Genomic DNA, 19,966 nt, shown 5'->3' with positions numbered 1-19,966 from the left:
CAAAAATATACATCTTTTTGTGCACTTTATTTAAAAAAAAAAACCTATATATTTGGCAGATATAAAGCATACATGTGTATGTTTTTTGTTTTTTATTACTTTAACAGCTCAGGGATGTTAAAAGAGCAACCTGTTTTTGCACGTTCTGAGGATTATTTGCACTGTGAATTTGCAGTGTCAGTTCTGTTTTTGAATAAAAGGTTGGAAATTAATTTTTTCCCCCGATTCATTGATTAATCATAAAAATAATCGACAGATTAATCGAATATTGAAATATCGTTAGTTGCAGCCCTAAAGTATAATCGTATTCACTCTATGATATTATTGCGTCCTGTTAATGTACAGAAATATTAAGGTGCAAATAGTATCTGCCAATATAAAGCATAGATAACATCTAATTACTATTAACTGTTATTGAAAAGAGCTGATACTTTTACATGGTATAAATAGAATCTATCGCTATTTTCACCTAGTTTAAATAGCATATCGCTAAGAAAACGCTGCTATTTTCACTTAGTGTAAATAGCATTTATCGCTAAGAAAATATTGCTATTTGCACTTATTGCAAATAGCTGCTACCTATATATATTTTCATGTTGTCATTCACATTCCAAAATCAGGGTGAAATTGCTTTCCACCCTTGATACTACTTCCTAAATCAGTACCCCAACAACCAAGTGCACTGGCACTTTCTTCATGAGACATCATATTTTGACAAACTTAAGACTTAACACTGCTTTTCATTTATGATATATTCCACAATTGTGTTTTATTATACGCATTCCACAAATACATTTGAAAATGCATTATACATTTCAACTTAATTAAAACCTTTTCTTGACTTAATGCTTACCTTCATGTGGTGGCATTGCTTTTGGCTTGAAAATTAACTTACTAATTAGTATTATTATAAAATAACTATTACAATATTTCACTCTTTAATAAAAAGAATCATAATAGTAATTTACTTTTACATTGCAACTGTAAAATTTACAATACTAATATGTATGACTTTAAAACAATGTTAAACCATCAACATTTATTTTGAAAGAAAACTGCATGTTAAAGTGATTCAAACTCAGAGCAAAGATGGAGTTGGAGCCGAGTCGCTCTGAGATACTGCAAACACATGTTTTAGTTTGAAAAGTTTATATTAGTGCCAACAGTGTCACACTAGTTAGTGCTAATAGTGATACCCACACTTCCTTTGTCCATAATCTGACTTACTGAGTCCCACAGTTCTGTCAGAATTAGTTGATGACCTATTGATGATGGTCTCAGTTTCAGTAACTGCACCTTTGATTTTGACTAATGTAAAACGTACCAAGACACAAATAGCCACCTCTTCTTTGACAATTCTAAACAACCCAAATATATATAAAAAAACAAACAAACAAACAAACAAAAAAAAACCCTGAATGATCTAAAGTGACTTCAAAGCTACTTTCAGACCACTTCATGGCATGTTTTGATTATACCCAAGGACATAATCTCTGCCCTGTCAGCTCTTTGCATTTTTTTATTTCAGCACTTAGTGTAGACAGTAAGGAGTGAAAGAGAAGGAAATTGTTTGCATGGTCAGCTCTCATTAAAAGATCACTCAGTAGTATAGAGCAGTGTTTGCCCATCATGCTTTTTGATAACACAGATGACACATTTTTGTACTCCAAAATTGTTATATGTTTCATAAATTCTTGCCAAGCTGTCAAACAAGAGATCTATGCCGGAAAAACTCATTTAATTTATACAGAACAATACCTAATCAGTCTGCTACATTTTTAGTTTGACAATTTGACATGTCACTTTTTTCATATTGAGTTGGTTCAGTCAATTTTTTTTTTTTGGAAAATGAGTGTTACATAAGTGCTCTGTTACACAGTGTATTGTGAGCCAAATTATAAGGGGATTGACACCGGTTTTCATATAATAACAATATAAAAGAATCATCTATTATTGTGCAACATAGATGCATAGAACAACGTAGAACAACTCCCTTTCTGAGCTTTACATAGATCAGGTTTGTAACTAGAGCTTCAGTAGGTTTGTAGAACTAGAGCTTCAGAGCACCTTGCAGTGAGAGTGAAATCTATCTGAGGGTGCTGTGAAATGCTGTGGTGCAGTGCAGGGTTTGTATTTGTACTGTATGTAGGTGTAGCTTTAGACAAGCAAAAATGTATCCAGTCTGACAGGAGGGACTCAACAGTCTGAAACCATGGCTGAGCACCATGTTCCTTCCTTGCGCACTCTATTTCATCATCCTATACATGTTCTTTTTGTGAGTAAATAGATATGCTAAATCAGTGGTTCTAAACCTTTCTGACACGTAGACATCCCTGGGGTCCAAAACAATATTGCCCCCATAATAGATATGTTCTGTATTTCTTTTTGACATCATTTTGCATGGTTTTGTCCATTCAAGCGTGAAAGAGAACTCAATGCCGCCGCTGTTTAATGCCGGTTTATTCTGTGTGCATGATTCGTGTGTGTGACACAGACAGGATATTCACAGACAGCGTGCCACTACCACACTGAGTTTGTGTCTTGTCACTTAAATGGTTTAAAAGCATTTACATGAATAAGAGTGTTATTATATAATGTAATGCTAAAGGATGATGGAAAGAACAGATGCTGCGTTAATTGCGTTAAATATTTTTGACGCGTTGAACTGAAAAAATGAAATGCATGTGTTAACACGTTAATTTAACAGCCCTAAATATTTGCAATATTTGTTAAATATAAATATAATCCCTAAATATACAGTGCTCAGCGTAACTGAGTACACCCCCTTTGAAAAGTAAAATTTTAAACAATATCTTAATGAACACAAAAACAATTTCCAAAATGTTGACAAGACTAAGTTTTATATAACATCTGTTTAACTTATAACATGAAAGTAAGGTTAATAATATAACTTAGTGAACATAATTTTAAGTTTTACTCAAATTAGGGTGATGCAAAATTGAGTACACCCCACTGAAAGTCTTTGGAGCAAAGCTGAATTTTAGACTGCAAATGTCTAATTTAAGAAGAATTCAAGCACAGGTGAGTGTAATTATTCATTACACAGGTGTCCAGCAGACAGCTGACTATAAAAGGGTGTTAAAACCCCTTCCCATTTCATGCTGTCAGCAATGGCACCACATGGAAGAGAAATGTCACAAGACCTGAGAAAGAAATTAATTTCTTTACACCAGAAATGTGAAGGCTACAAAAAGATCAGGAAAGCTTTACTTGTCAGTCAGAATACTGTAGCAAAAGTGGTACAAAAATGTAAAAAAGATAGAACTGCACAGAGACGTCCAGGTCATCCAAGGAAGTTAACACCTCGACAGGATTGTCTTCTGATGAGAAGGGTTGAAGAAAATCTGCATGTAAGTTCACTGCAGTGATCTAAAGAAGTAGAAAGCCAAACTGGGGTGACTATTTCCTGTGACACAATACAGCGTACACTGCAGAGGAATGACATGCATGGGTGCTGTCCATGAAAGAAGCCTCTCCTAAACACCAGGCACGAAAAAGCCCGCCTAGAGTTTGTCAGGGCCAAAGTCTTCTGACAAAGATGAAGTCTATTAGGACTCTATACTCTGGAATGATGAGACCAAAATAAATGTTTTTGGAGCTGATGGCTTCAAAACTGTACGGCGTCGCAAAGGTGCACACTAAAAACTCCTGGGTCAAAAATAACCCATAATGGGTTATTTTTGACCCAAATCCTGGGTTAAAAAGGGACCAACTAATTTCTGGGTTATTTCAACCCAGAAAAATGGGTTATTCTTTTTGACCCAACTTCTGGGTTAAATACCTAACCCAAATTTTGGGTTAAAATAACCCAAAATTGTAGTTAATATAACCCAACTTCTGGGTCAAAAGAACAACCCCAATATCTGGGTTGAAATAACCCAGAAATTAGTAGGTCCCTTTTTAACCAAAGGTCAAAGGTAAAAAATAACCTGGGTTACTATGCCAGTATGCCTTATTTCAGAAAATAAAACTTCAGGCACTTACACACTTCAGGCACTTTTACATTTTTATTGCATTAAATTAAACTCTACATAAACTCTACACACTTGGACCTATTTATTTTAGGTCACACTGTAATAACATTAGACATTAGAAAAAATAGAAAAATAAACAACACATTCTCTCTCAAACATTTGACAACATTCAATAACTGGATTGAACTTGAGGGACAAGAGTTTTGATAGTGTCCTCATCTAAGAGAAGAAATGCCTCCTCATCTCTGTCTTCACCTGAAAGACAGAAAACAAGACAACATGAGTATTGTTAATAAGTCGAGACACCATTGTGAACCACTCACCAGACACTCTTTGATTTTCAAGCTAACAAATAATCACTTTTAAGGGAATGATGTTGTTGTTTTTTTTTGTTAAAAAAAAAAAAAAAAAAAAAACGTGGCCCAATTTGCTAGTTAACTAATGTGGTTCTTTTGCAGCATTACCCATTTTGTGTGAATGACAGTCTATACTGTACATCTTTTCTTTCATTAACAAGTGTAATAATGACATTAATTCAAAGGTGAATATCTGGCCCATTATTATGCATAACAGTTTAAAGACAAGGCACAAGTATCTTTTAACTATAAGGGTTATTATAGAGATGCATTCCCCACTGTCGAAGAAGTTGTGACTGTCACAAAATCTTGCACTGACATATTAAAGCCATATTAAAGAAAATATTTAAGTATAGAGAGATGATATGAGGGTAGTTAAAGGGATAGTTCACCCAAAAATGAAAATGTGATGTTTATCTGCTTACCCCCAGGGCATCCAAGGTGACTTTGTTTCTTCAGTAGAACACAAATGATGATTTTTAACTCCAACCATTGTCGTCTGTCAGTCTTATAATGCGAATGAATGGTAAAATACCAATTTATAAGAGTCAAAAAATAATCCAAAAATAAATCCAAATTAAACCCTGCGGCTCGTGACGACACATTGATGTCCTAAGACACGTTTGTGCGAGAAGCCGAAAATTATTTATATAATTTTTTACTTCTAAAACACCATGTCCAACTGCATTTAACAATCGCTTAGGTTTCTCGCACAAACCGTTTGTTTCGTGTCTTAGGACATGAATGTGTCATCACGTGCCGCAGGGTTCAGTTTGGATTTGTCTAAGCATATTTTTTGACTCTTATAAATTGTGTTACCATTCACTCGCATTATAAGACTGACAGACGGCAACGGTTGGAGTTAAAAATCATCATTTGTGTTCAACTGAAGAAATAAAGTCACCTACATCTTGGATGCCCTGGGTGTAAGCAGATAAACATCAAATTTTCATTTTTGGGTGAACTATCCCTTAAAAGAGTAAAACGCTCACCTCTAAAATTCTCTATCAGCTCAGACATCCGCCACTCAGTTAGCTTATCGGCAACAAAGCTGTCCATTTAAAATGACCTGGAGAAAACAATAGAGGTTAGCAACAATTTGAACACTTGACACACTTCTTTAACTCTCACTACTTAAGCCCGTAGAGCACTGTATAATATGATAAGCACAGCGCAGCTGGTTAACATAACTCAACTATTGTGTTGCCTCGTCGCTCTAGCCGCGGCTAAAGGGGGTCGCACACCGGAAGAGATGCGTATTTAAAACTGAAACACATTATTCTCTATGAGTGTACACACAACGGAAGCGCCCAGCAACGGTTCAGGACCTTGTTCAAAATCCTGCAGTGCCACGTACATAGATTTATATTAAATTTACACTTATTTGTCTCAAATCGTCGTTAATGTATATACTGACTTCACCATGTGCTGCAATATAAAGTTAATTTTACATTAATTTACAGTAATCAGCTGCATGAATAAAAATTGCTTATGTTATTGGATTTTCAGGTGATATTCTCAATTCATTCAGTTAACGGACACTCTGAGGTAAAGTGTTCAGACTGCAGACTCAGCAACAATTGTATTTAATTATACAGTACAACCATAACATAGTACTGACATTATCTTAATTCCACAATGTCCTAAAACATAACAATATTGCTGGCCATAAACTGAGAAAGTACATGATACCTCGAGTTGTCCTAGACGCGGCGCAGCGCGGTGCTTCTCGTCCGGTGTTCGACCCCCTTAACGCGGCATGAAGTCGCCACTAGCTGCACTGTACTTATCGTATTATTACGTTACGTCAAATTTGGCTGGGTGGTTAATAACACTTTCTTATTTAGTCTGACAAACTCAAAACACATATTTATTTTGACTTTACACAGACTTTAAGCTAGTTAATGTAGATGTTGTCGCGATATCCGCAGGCGGCTACATGCTCACCACAGAATTACCATGGTAAGCCATGGTCATTTTTTTAACAAATGGTGCTAAAATAGCAACGGGGACATGGACACAGACGTTTAACGTTACATTGACACTGAAAATACTTGCTTACCTTGAATACGCGACGAAGTTGCACCGAAGAAGCCCAGGCCAAAACGGATCGAGTGCGTTCAAGTTCAAGTGACGGTTATTTCAAACGACTGTTGTGAGAAAATTCCAGAACATCTGGGAGCGGGGGAAGGGGCGTTAACCCAGAACATGGGTTACTCTTTGAAAAATAACCCAGAAACCTAAACAACCCAGGAATTGGGTCAAAATATTAGCCCTATAACCCAGAAAATGGTTACTCTCTGAAAAAATAACCCATAATTTTAACCCAACACAAATAACCCAGAAAATGGGTTAAAGAAATAACCCAGGAGTTTTTAGAGTGTGAGGAATACAAAGAAAAATGCATGGTGCCTACAGTGAAACATGGTGGTGGCAGTGTCCTTATGTGCTGCTGGTGTCGGGGAACTGCATTTCATTGATGGCATCATGAATTCACAGATGTACTGCTCTATACTGAAAGAGAAGATGCTACCATCACTCCATGCCCTTGGTCATCGTGCACTTTTCCAACATGACAATGATCCTAATCACACATCTAAGGCCACTGTTGGATTTCTGAAGAAGAACAGGGTGAAAGTTATTCAGTGGCCAAGTATGTCTCCTGATCTGAACCCAATCGAACACCTATTGGGAATTCTGAAGAGACAAGTTGAGCATCACGCATCATTTTTGAAGAATGGAAAAAGATAGATGGTGCAAAATGTCACCAACTTGTTCATTCCATGCCTAGACTCATTAAAAATCTTGGAGGCCATACAAAGTACTAGATGAAGTAGTTTTTGTGGTGGGGTGTACTCATTTTTGCATCACCCTAATTTGAGTAAAACTGAAAAATTGGTAATCTAAGTTATATTATTAACCTTACTTTTTATATGATATCAAATATTCATTGGTGAAGCCCATGCTTTGTCACCGATTGCAACATGACATGTTTTGGGTGATGTGGCCGTTTGAATGAAATATGTGCACCTTCACTGTAAATCTAGGTGTAACTCTATATAACCTTTTCAGTTTGGTCAATAAAGTTAGACAAAAGTTATAAGTAAGTTTTATGTCACTATTGTATAATATATAATGAGTCGGCGTTCTGACGTAGAACATGGAAGCTCTGCACTGTGTTCACTACATCAACAGTGTAGGGGACTGACATAGAAGACAAGAAATCATTGAATAAATTTGTTATTTTTGTTTTGTTTTTGCACACAAAAAGTATTCTCATCACTATATAACATTAAGGTTGAACCACTGTAGTCATGTGGACTATTTTAACAATGTCTTTACTACCTTTCTGGACCTCAAAAGGTGCAATGACTTTGCTGCCTATGTGTGATTCAGAAAGTCTTAGATTTCATCAGAATATCTAATTTTGTGTTCTGAAGATGAATGAAGGTCTTACAGGTTTAGAATGACATGAGGGTGAGTAATTAATGAAAGAATTTTCATTTTTGGGTGAACTAACCCTAGTTGATAAAACACTTTTTCCATTAATTGCGTTTCTATTTCGAGGGAACTTCGACGCTGCATCATGCCCCTATTATGCTATTTTAAAAATTCTCAGTTTTGTTTTGCAGGTCTCCTATAACAGGTTTACATGCATTAAAAGGTTAAAAAAAAGGCTTTTATTCTCTCATAAGTACTATACATTGCACATTACCACATTTTTCAATGATTCTCAAACGACTCATCTGGTGCTTCAGTCTCTCTAAATCCCTCCTTTCCACAAGTCTGCACTGCTCTGATTGGCCAGGCGGCCCAGTCTGTTGTAATTGGTCTAACGCTTACACCGCGTACGGAAACAAACGCCCATTACCATTACTGATTCAGTTCCGGAGGCTTCCGGAGCTCAGCAATTGTACACACTGTACAGACAGTAACGATGGCGTCAATTTTACTATATCAATCTGAGAGTGAGTCCAATGATGAAACAACTAGAAAAACTTGGAAGAACTAGTTATTCAACCTGAGCCTCCCTTGCAAGAACTAATACATTACTCAGTTTGACGAATATTATGAGATGCTGCAACTGTAATTCCTCTGCATCAGCATTAACAAGTATATGTCCATCAACAAACTGACGTGTATACAGTATTTCTAATTTATTGCGGTGCACATGTGGGAACTGTTTTACTAACTATCAATAATAGTGCTAACGTTAGCCAGGCACTAACGTGAATGACTGATGTAACATTAAAGTTTGTAAAACAAATCTTGCTCCATCCTTTATCATAACTCAGATTTGTAAGAACAACAGACAATCTGCATTAATGGACACAATTTTAGGTCATTGTGAGCCACAGATGACTTGCAGAAGCATTTCAGTAAGACTGTGATAACGTGAGTTAGCCGGTTAGCCAGCTCTACTTCTTTGGGAGTGTTTACAAAGAGAATTTACTTTTGCAGAGCAGAAAACAGTGTCTTCTCCACATGTATACAACACGAACCAGCTACAGCGTTTGAGCTTGGGTCAAAGTAGATATTGTTCTCGGGCAGCCAATGAAGACGATAGGCGGGCATTTGGCAGATGTTTTACCCAGTGACATGTAACCGTCAATTGAGTGGGATTTGAATTCCTAATGATTCGTTTAAGTGGTTCAGTGTCGATTCTTTCTTTTGAGAGACAATAACTTTGTTTATCATGCAGTTTCGGCTTCACAACTTTGCAGATCGTTTATATTCACAGACAGCTACATTACACATTGCATGGAAGGTAATAGTTGAAAAAGTATAATAGGGGCACTTTAATCATCTTATTGTCGGGTAAATAACCTTTTTTATTATTATGCCAGAATTTTTCGGACATGATGAGTGATTGACATTTAAGATCTTTATGAACAGACAGCGACTCAAGGACTTTCAGCACATACTCACATCCGTGTGAAGTGCATTTTGGGGAACACATGTAAAAAAAGGAACAAACGTTTGTAACCTCGCACACAGAAATCAATCCTATAGCTATAAGATCCATCAGGAAATGCCACAGATCGCCACAGATACACTGAGTCTTTATGCAGGGTTTTTCTTTTGTGATTTTGTTTAGATAGTAGTACTATTAGAATGGCAAGCAAGCAATTGAGGGGATGTGTGTCACTGTGCCCCGCTTTCTTATGGGTGATGACTCATGCGATCTCTGTTTTGTTTGTTTTGGAGTGGTGTGTACTCAGTCAGTTCTTGTGTCAGGCCAACTGTTTTCATTGTGAGCGTTTACAATAAGGAAGCTTCACTCCTGTCTGGCTCTCTTCTTGAGGGATGGCAGTCAGATATCTGCGTTTACAAGACAAGATGCTTGCGAGTTATCTCTCCCCTGCTTCGGCATCATCATTAAAGAGATTCGCTCTGCCTTTCAGGCTCTATAGGATTACATCTGGTCTGGTTGGCGAAACCTATGAAGTGGCGGGTCACGCTGGTGCATCCCTGCGCACTATAGCAGTGTTACAGGTGTACCAGGCTGACCTGCTATAGAAATTGGATTCCTTAGCCTCGTTGTGGTAAAAGAACTTTGCCAAGCCACAGACCTGTCTCTCCACGCCACCACGCCAACGTCCTGTAAAATCAGTTAGAACTTTTGGTAACACTTTACAATACGGTTCATTAGTTAACATTAGTTAACTACATTAGTTAACATGAACTAATAATGAACTGCACTTATACAGCATTTATTAATCTTTGTTAATGTTAATTTCAACATTTACTAATACATTATTAAAAGCTTGTTAACATTAGTTAATGCACTGTGAACTAACATGAACAAAGAATGAACAACTGTATTCTCATTAACTAACACTAACGAAGATTAGTAAATACAATAACAAATGTATTGCTCATTGTTAGTTCATGTTAGTTAATCCATTAACTAATGTTTAACAAATGAACCGTATTGTAAAGTGTTACCGAACTTTTTTCTGCTGAATTCGAAGAGAATAAAAAATATAGAGAGTTCTTACTTTCAGCCTAGCCTTATTGTCTTGCACCTTTACGAAATGTATGGGTGTGACTCTGGCTCCACTGTGATCCAGGGCATTTGTGTGCTGAATTACACAGACGGCTGGCTGTTACTGGTTCTGTCAGAGAAATTAGCAGTTCGGCATCGATATTTCATTCTCACTGACTCAAGGTGCTTGGTCAGGGAATTGTGAAAAACCACTATCATTTATAAAGGTTACATGTTGAGATATTTTTACCTTTTATCTGTCGGAAGGACTCAGCAGATATCCTGTAGAGGAACTATGTGGACAGACCCAGCTTCGACCTTGAGTCCCACACTTGAGGCGTGTTGCTATCATTCATCCCGAACACGAGATCTGGAACCTGTGGGATTGGTTCATAGATTCTGGTCTCTCAGTGGAGGCTATTGAGACCGTTTTAAATGCTGGAACTTCCTCTACAAGGAAAAGGAATGCTCTAAGGTGGTGTCTCATCACGCTACAATCAGCACCACTTGGACCCAGTCCGCTGCCCAGGTAGTTCAGTACAGGAGTAACCTTTTTGGGTCAAGGGTTACGCATGGCTGCTTTGTTCCCTAACTATGTGGACAGACCTTGGCTTCCATCTTGGGTTCCAAACTTAAAGTGCGTTGCTGTTGCTGCTATGGTGAATGCCTCCCTCATTATGGTCCTGGATGACTGTTTAGTGTCTAGCCCTTTTGGGTCACAGGATTACACGTGATTGCTGTCACAAGTGTTACAACAAATGCACCTTCATCGGCTAGGGTGGAGTACTGGAATGGCTGTCTAGTTCATGGCCCTTCAGAAGGCCATCATCTCATGGAGGGGCAACCACATATTGATACGTAAACAACAGACTCTGCTTTGGACCAAGAGCAAACTGCTTGCGTTAGCTGTTTTATTCAGCCCAAGTTTGGTTCTCGGACCTAGTGTCTCTCCTGGAAGCTTCTCCATGGGAGATTCCGACCAGGAGGGTCCTTCTGTCAATTATTCAGCCTGTGGGTCCAGCCCCTTAAAGGGATTGGCTGTTGAGACCATTTTAACTGCAGGAGCTCCCTCTACAAGGAAACTGTATGCTCTAAGGTGGCGTCTTGGACCTCAGTGCCACCTAGGCCCAGTCCACTGCTCAGTTGGTCCAGCGCAGGACTTCATCTTCATCTTTGAGGCACCTGTTACAAGTTTACGCGGTCGCTATTTCGGCCTGCAACATTCACATTGATGAAGTTTCTGTGGGGAGGTCTCTCCTGGTATCTAGTTTTTGTGCCTTCTCATTTTTCGTTTTGTGCGAGTTCCTTCCTGGGACCTTGATATAGTCTTGAAAGGCTTATCAGATGCTCCATTTGAGCCTCAGAGGAGTTTTTCTGACTCTCAAGGCTCTGTTATTGCTGATAACTTCATTTTAAAAAAGTAGATTTGCACTGCCTTTTGGGGTGCAGCTAAGGTATTTTTGCCAGTAGGCAGTGTTTATCACACTGGATTACTGATGCGATTCCTTTGCCTGTGAGGCACACAGCTTGGCTTCCCCTCTAGGCATCAGAGCTCACTCTACTCGGAGTGTGGCTTCTTCTAAGGCACTATCCAAGGGTGCTTCTTTGCAGGATGTTTGTGCTGCAGCAGGCTGGTACTCTCTGCACACATTCATAAGGTTTTACAATGGGGATATGGATTCAACCCCAGGTTCTCAGGTCCTGTTGGGTTATTTTGCTTGTCCACAGGGTCTGAGTTTGTACATAATTTCACAATCTTGTTGGGTAGGCATATTTCAATATGGCGTAGGTATAACATTCCCATAGCATCAACACCATGATGCAGTGTCAAAGTTCACTTGAAAGGTAACATCTGGGGTTCCGTATGTAACCCAGTTCCTTGAGCAGGGGACGAGCCACTGCTTCTTTTTGCCATACATCACGCATGCCTGCGTGGCTTCTTCAGACAATTAGAATCTGGGAATTCTGTGACGTAGGTCTGTCAATTGTACTCTTAAAGATTTATATTTATTTGTCGATTTGTCAATCTGTTAATTGCATTACATGGTTAATTCCTGTTACAATCAAACTGCAGTTCACCACATTTGCTGAGAAAAGCTCTTGAGTGAAGATAATTTAACATATTTCATTATTGTGGTACAGACGTAAATCATTGACATCCCAAAAAGTGGCTTTAGAAGTCAAAATATTTTTTTGTCTTTTTTTTTTTTCCTTTCATCTCGCACCATTGCTGGCCTATCACTAAAGTCTTTGGCTGTTGTGTAGTGTTTCAGTGTTTTTTTCCCCTCTTCATCTCACACGATGAGTGGCATATGTTTAAGGTAATTCAAAAGATGTCAATTTAAAAAAAAAAAAAGAAAAAAGAAAAAATATTCCAAATATTTGCAAATATTCCACATTCTTCAAGACATTGTTAACTAAATTAACACTTTTAATTAACATTTTATCTGTTATATTTATCATTTTAACATTTAGGGGTAGGGATAGGGGATAGAATATTTAGTTTGTACAGTATAAAAACCATGTCTATGGAAAGTTCATATAAAACATGGAAACCCAACGTGTGTTTGTGTGGTTAGTACCCAGCTCTGCAGAAAAGTTGAGCTCCAGCAGTAAGATTGAGCACCCCCGCAGTAAATGAAATATTATTCTGTATTTTTAAACTGCTGTAAAACATGACTGAAATCATCCAGTATCTAATTTTACCTTTATCAAAGCATACATTTTGTGACACTTTGGAACAAAGTGTTAGACATGCTATTTGGAAAATGGTTGTGTGAAGCTTTATAAAGATGCCCCAGATGTTACTGGGATTTAGATGATATTGTGGTAACTTACAACACAAGTGTTTTTAGTGCTAAAAAAAGCATGAAAATCTGCCACCTGGCCAGACTCACAGCAATCAGTATAATGGCAGTTAGGATGGGGGTGGGGTTCATCCACTCAGTTGTTGGAAGACTGTTAAAATCATTCCTACACCTCAATATTGTGCACAACTCCTATACTGTATGTGGCTCTCTGTGCCACTTATTTTGATTGGTCATTTGGTTTCTTCATGGTTTTCTGGGGATGTAAGTGGGAGCAGTTCCCTGTAGAATAAAGTGGTCATTTTGAAGACTAAAGTTCTGACAGTTTCTTGGATGGAGCAACAGCAAAAGGTTTTTTAGCCAATTATTTGGTCTCCGGGATCCATACAACAGAGCTTGCTGCTTTACTGTCATTGCTAATTTGCTGCTGTGATGTATGTAAACGTGTACTTTTAGAACAGATGTTTCGCTCCATTTTCAACCCATTAAAGGCATAGAGTAAAATTCTCTCATCATTTACTCACCCTCATGCTGTTTTAATCACCTCAAAAACTTTCTTTCTGCTGTGAAACACAAAAAATTACAGAATGCTTTTTTCAATGTAATGGTGGTCAAGCAGTCAAGCTTTCCTTTCCCACATTACAGATGCTATAAACTTGTCCAAGTCTGGAAAAATTCACTTACTTCAGCGCTTTTACCATTAGTTTAATCAAGAAATTCATTAATTTGAATCACAGTATTGTATAGAATATACAATAAAACAAACTTTGGCAGTTTGATACACGCTCCGAACCACTGATTCGAACCAAAATATTTGTAAAGCTTCGAAGCTTCATAAAGCAGTGTTTTGAAATTGCCTATCACTAGATATTGTTGAATAAAGTTTTGTTTTTTGGCGCTCAAAAAGTATTTTTGTCACTTCATAACATTAAGGTTGAACCACTGTAGTCACAAATACACGTTTTAAATACGTCTTTAGTAGCTTTCTGGGCATCTGAAAATGTTAATTATCTTGCTGGCAATGGAGGCCTCACTAAGCCATCAGATTTGATAAAAAAATATCTTAATTTTTGTTCCGAAGATGAAGGTCTTACGGGTGTGTAACGACATTAGGGTGAGTAAATAATGGTATAATTTTCATTTTTGGGTGAACTAACCCTTTGAAGGTGCCATAGAATCCTTTTTCACAAGATGTAATGTAAGTCTAAGGTGTCCCCTTGAATGTGTCTGTGAAGTTTCAGCTCAAAATACCCCATAGATTTTTTATTATTCAATTTTTTACCTGCCTATTTTGGGGCATAATTAAATATGCGCCGATTCAGCCACGTGTCCCCTTTAAATGCTTGCGCTCCCCGCCCCCCGAGCTCGCAACTCTGTAATACATTGTATAAACAAAGTTCACACAGCTAATATAACCCTCAAAATGGATCTTTACAAAGTGTTTGTGTTGCAGCATATCAGATCATGCAAGTATAGTATTTATTTGGATGTTTACATTTGATTCTGAATGAGTTTGATAATATCTAGGCTGCAGCTAACGGAGCCAAAGTTAACATTACACACTGTTGGAGAGATTTATAAAGAATTAAGTTGTGTTTATGAATTATACAGACTGCAGGTGTTTAATAATGAAAATAACGACGGCTCTCATCTCCGTGAATACAGTAAGAAACAATGGTAACTTTAACCACATTTAACAGTACATTAAGCAACATGCTAACGAAACATTTAGAAAGACAATTTACAAATATCACTAAAAATATCATGATATCATGGATCATGTCAGTTATTATTGCTCCATCTGCCATTTTTTCGCTATTGTCCTTGCTTGCTTACTTGCATAAAGTCTGATTATTCGTCTGTGCAGCTCTAGACATTAATACTGGCTTGTCTAATGCCTTGAACATGGGCTGGCAAATATTGGAGGCGTATATTTTAATGATCCCGAATGTTGTGTCACAGTCTGTGTTATGTTGAGGTTCGTCTGTTCTTCAGAGGTCTTTGGCAAAAATCTAATTTACATAAGAAGGATGAAACAATGGTGTTTGAGACTCACTGTAATTTCCATGTACAGAACTTTAATTATTTAACTATGCCGAGGTAAATTCAATTTTCAATTCTAGGGCACCTTTAATGTTTGAGTAACCTACAGAGCTGAGGAAGGGTACAATCAGTAGTTGAATAAATTTTTGTCATGTTAGTGACACTAACTATGTAGTTAGGTGATAATGACATTATTAGATAATAATATTAGGTTTTTGAATTAGATTAATAAGTATGCACTAAAGACACCAAAATAAGTCCCAGAGAAAAAATTTTTTTTCGAGTTCACTTATTGGGTTCAGTCTTTTTGAGTTTGGGGTTTTTTGGGGTTATGGCCTTCTGCCTTTGGACTCTTAATATAAATTTCTACCATCAAAACTGATCAGCTACACTGTGCTGTTTATGCCACTGGGATGGTGCTTCAATGTAATAAACCCTTCACAGCCCTGTGGTTGTTAAGCTGAAATACTGCACTGTTCACCACACCACACAGAGGGAATATTTAATATAATCCATTCACAGAGAATATTTGGCCTATAAATTCAGACAGAATATGCAGTTCATATGGCATGGATATTCACTCAGCCTGTTCCTTCAGGAATGTCAGTTTCCTTTGCTTATCAGTATAAGATTTGTTTTTCCATTTTCTGTTGTTTTGCAGTTGTACTTGTATATGATAGTTGTACACTCCATTATTTAGTGCAGTATTATTACATTACTTTAATCAATCAAGCATTTTGCTCTTAATTTATGATCAAGATGTTTGTGATAATGCCGTCATCATCTAACCTCCATGTGATCCATATCATGATCATCCACTGTTGTGTCAACTAAATAGCCACACAGAGCAACCCTGGGACTATGGAAAATTCATCCTCCTGTGGTTTTCATCTAGATTGTGGATTCAGCTCAGTGCTCAAAGCTTTCATATAGCACTTCAAAATGTCACAAGCTAAACACATTGTGAAAATGCAGTGTGTCACAGCACAATGACACACATTTGACAAAGATGTGTGTCAGATATTCCTTTGCAGTGCTTTTCAGAAGGACTGTGGCCAACCCAGCCTTTTCCAGCATGTTTTTGCATGTTTATAATTTGCATGTGTCCTTTATTGAAAACTGTCTCTCCCTTTTTGTGTCACCCATGTCTGCTTTCTCTAGGTACACAGAGGAGTACAGTATGGATTCAACTAATGCACAGTAAGTCAGAGCAGAAGCGTGGTATCCATCTAGCCTTCCGTGGCGAGTGAAATCTGTCTTTATTGGTGTCGTCACCTCTCTTTGGACTAGAGACTCATCAAATTAGATAAAGGCAATTAAATGCTTCCTGTTCATATAATGAAATACTAGAAAAACTAGAACAAATAAACCTAATACAAATACAGTACAATAAAACCTAGTGCAAATAATTGATAAAAGAGGTGAGTCTTGATCCTGTGCCAAGAGTTTGGGAGAGATTTTGCTATATGAACTAGAGGTTGACTGATATTGGATTTTACAGATACGATAACTCAGTTGGGCAATACTTGCCAATAACCGATTAATTAACTGATAGTTCCCTTATTAAGTCGGTTTCTCGACATTACATATGAGTAAATCCTTTTCCTCTGAAATGCTGAAGCCTGATTGAATCACACTATTGCTTTGCAATAGTCAATGGCATCTGAGCATTTGCCTGATTGCCAGGCTCAGCCACTATATAAGCGATGTCTGACGCCAGAACACATCAGAATCTTTTTCCTTCATCTGGAGTCTGGTTTTGCTGTTGACCTGCACAACTAGATTGGACGACGCCTCTTGCATTCTGGTGGAGTTACAAGTATCTACGAAGATGTCTTTTTGCTGCATGTGTGGTGGGACCATCAACTTTCCAGATGCACACGAGGTTTGTGTGCTGTGTCTGGGCCACGCCCATGCTGAGGCAGCACTGGAAGGATCGGATTGCCCAGCCGGCGAGGAATTGCCAATCAAGATCCTTCATGCGAGGCTGGCCATTGTTCGCAGTGGCAGCCTGCTGGCTAGTGCTTAAATGTAGTGAATGGGTCTTGGATAACTCCTTCAGGAGGCTCTACTGAAGGGCTAATGTCAGCCCAATGGCCACTTCACTCTCGCATGCCAGAGACTCCACTCACCTATGTCGAAGATAGTTCCCACCCTCCGGCCGAAACACGGGAAATGTTCTCATTCAGCTGTGGAGAGGACGAAGTCGAAGAGGGTACGCGCGACCGCTTTCCATTGAGGACGCAGTCGCGGCTCAGTTATGTCCGTCCCGGGTTGGAAAACCGCCTCATTCACTTCTACACCATGTTGAGCCACAGCTTGCATCGCTGAAAAGGCATATATTTCAGCAGGACATGCAGCATCTGCCCTCCACACAATGGCAGTCCTGCAGGTCTTCCAGACTCAACTTTTGAGGTCCCTGGACGAGGAGGGCCCAGACCCAGAGTCATTCCGCAAGCTGCATACAGCAGCAGACCTAGCCTTGGCCGCTTCTAAGGTCGCCCAGGGAATAGGCCGCTGTATGGGCAGCCTCGTGGTCTTGCATTGTCAGACTCATGCCCAGACACGGCTACACATTTAAGGTGCTCTCAACCCTGTTCAGAGCCCAGGTTATCACAATACAAGCGTTCTGCTCTCTCGAGCCAAATACCGATTCAGTGTCACAGAAGTACGCTCTGTACCCTGTGCATGCGCTGCGTGCTTATGTAAACAGAACTAGCCAGTTTCTATCTTCAGAACAGCTTTTTGTCTGCTTCGCAGGCGCCAAGAAGGCTGCCCGCCTGCTGTCGAAGTAGAGGCTCTTTGCCAAAAGAGCAGTCAAAACTCTTGGCTCTTTGCCTAAACTGCATCTGAGTATTTCAACCAGGTCTGATACCTGACCTAGAGGGGGAGGGGCGAGCACACTGAATTGTCTTTGCTGCCTTAGCGCCTAGCACTTTGCATCGGCTATGTGCGAGTTGGCCGGCACTATTTTTCACATTTTTTATACGTTCCCTATATGTAATGTTGAGAAACCGACCCGGGAACGTCTCTGGTTACTCAACGTAACCTTAGTTCCCTGAGAGGAGGGAACGAGACATTACATAGATTGCAGTGTGAAAAACCTCCTTATAGCCTCAATAGTTCTTGCTTAGTCGAAAGATTCTGAGGTGTTCTGGCGCCTGACATCACTTATATATTGGCTAAGACAGCCAATCAGGTGAATGATTGGACATAATTGGATATTGCAAAACAATAGAGTGATTCAATCAGGCTTCAGCATTTCAGAGGAAAAGGGTTTGCCCATATGTAATGTTTCGTTCCCTCCTCTCAGGGAACTAAGTTTACGTTGAGTAACCAGAGACATTTTTAAAACTGATACTGAATGAAAACATAACACTCAAAGTAAAATAGTGCTATTAAAAAAGTAAACAGTATTGACTGAACCATGAAATTAGTGCTGGGCGGTATGACCAAAAATGTATATCACAGTATTTTTCAAAATTATATCGGTTTCAGGGTATATGACGGTATTTTTTTCCCCTATGCATGACCGGGCATTAACCACATTTTCTACTGATTGAGAGAGGAAATACTGCAGTAGATTGACTAGAATGCCCTGTTTTACTGTCATGATGAGTGAATATTGTAGAAAAATTCAACACTAGAGTTAAAAGAGGTTAACAAAGCCCCACAAAATGATGCTGTGGGGAGACAACAACCAATAAAACACAGACCTGCAACACACTCATTACAGACACATGAATATTAAAATATGATCATGAAGATAGAAAAAAAGAGTTAAGGGCACCTTAAGCATTTTAAAAATCTAACCCTATATAAAAACAAATTTCTGCATTCCGAACGTTGGTTAAGCGACACATACCGGTATTGCGGTATCATCAAAATTCATATCATAACAAAAATAAATACCCATATTCGGTATGAACCGGTATACCGGCCAGCACTACATGAAACCGTATTGTACTTTTAAATAAAATACATACAAATATTATAGCTCGAGGTGGTTGGTTTAATTCAAATTCTGAATGGATTATATAAAGCATGCAAAAAGTGCTCTCTTTATAATCACTAAAAAGCTGTAACTCGTCTAATAATAATAATAATAATAATAACCTTTATTTTCTATAGCGCCTTTAAATATACATCTCAAAGCGCTTTACAAAAACAAGTAAAGCAACAAAGATATACCACATAATATAAAGATTAAAATTAAAGCAACAAAATAGACTATAAAATAAGCACAAAGAAAAATTTCAATTATTCAATTTAAAGCTACCCTAAAAAATGAGTTTTAAAAATGCCAAAATATTTAGCTTGCCTTATCTCAATCGGTAAAGAATTCCAACGTTTTGGAGCTAGTGAAGAAAAAGCCCTATCTCCCATCAATCTTGAACGAGTTAAGGGAACAGTTAAAAGACCAGTTTCAGAAGAACGAAGGTCACGGGTTAGAGTATAGGGAATTAAAAGCTCAGTCAAATATTGAGGTGCCAACCCATGTAAGGCCTTGTAGGTAAGCATCAAAATTTTAAAATCAACCCTAAACCTAACAGGGAGCCAATGCAAAAACTCCAAAACGGGTGTAATATGATCTCTTATCTTAGTTCTTGTAATAATTCTAGCAGCCGAATTTTGCAATCATCTCAGTTCAGTTCATCTCATAATCAGTGAAGCTGTCTACACTGCACAGTGAATCTCTTATTTACAATGTGTCTACACTTTGTTATAATAAGAGGATTCGCGAACATGCAGATCTCTGTACTGAACAAAAACTCT

General features: G+C 38.3%; 1 protein-coding gene and 1 long non-coding RNA gene across 6 annotated transcripts in view; one reads left to right on the top strand and one right to left on the bottom strand.

The window, feature by feature from the left end:
- Positions 1–19,966, top strand: part of kcnt1b (potassium sodium-activated channel subfamily T member 1b) — a 107,128-nt gene that overhangs the window by 28,865 nt on the left and 58,297 nt on the right. Inside the window, exon 2 of one of the 5 annotated variants that reach the window (XM_067405780.1) lies at positions 16,352–16,390. The exons of the other annotated variants lie outside the window; for them this stretch is intronic. Coding sequence (XP_067261881.1) covers positions 16,352–16,390 — 39 coding nt within the window. The remainder of the gene's footprint in view (positions 1–16,351; positions 16,391–19,966) is intronic. 5 annotated transcript variants of the gene reach the window in all.
- On the bottom strand, positions 3,920–6,689 carry LOC137034808 (uncharacterized). The gene is made up of 3 exons (XR_010896985.1): positions 6,414–6,689; positions 5,344–5,420; positions 3,920–4,250 (listed from the first exon to the last, which is right to left on the bottom strand). It is a non-coding gene; the product is annotated as an uncharacterized lncRNA (long non-coding RNA).

This window comes from Chanodichthys erythropterus, chromosome 13 (genome assembly GCF_024489055.1).
Source record: "Chanodichthys erythropterus isolate Z2021 chromosome 13, ASM2448905v1, whole genome shotgun sequence".
Lineage (NCBI taxonomy): Eukaryota > Metazoa > Chordata > Actinopteri > Cypriniformes > Xenocyprididae > Chanodichthys > Chanodichthys erythropterus.
The sequence above is the reverse complement of the archived record's forward strand: the minus strand, read 5'-3'. Positions and strand labels throughout refer to the sequence as shown.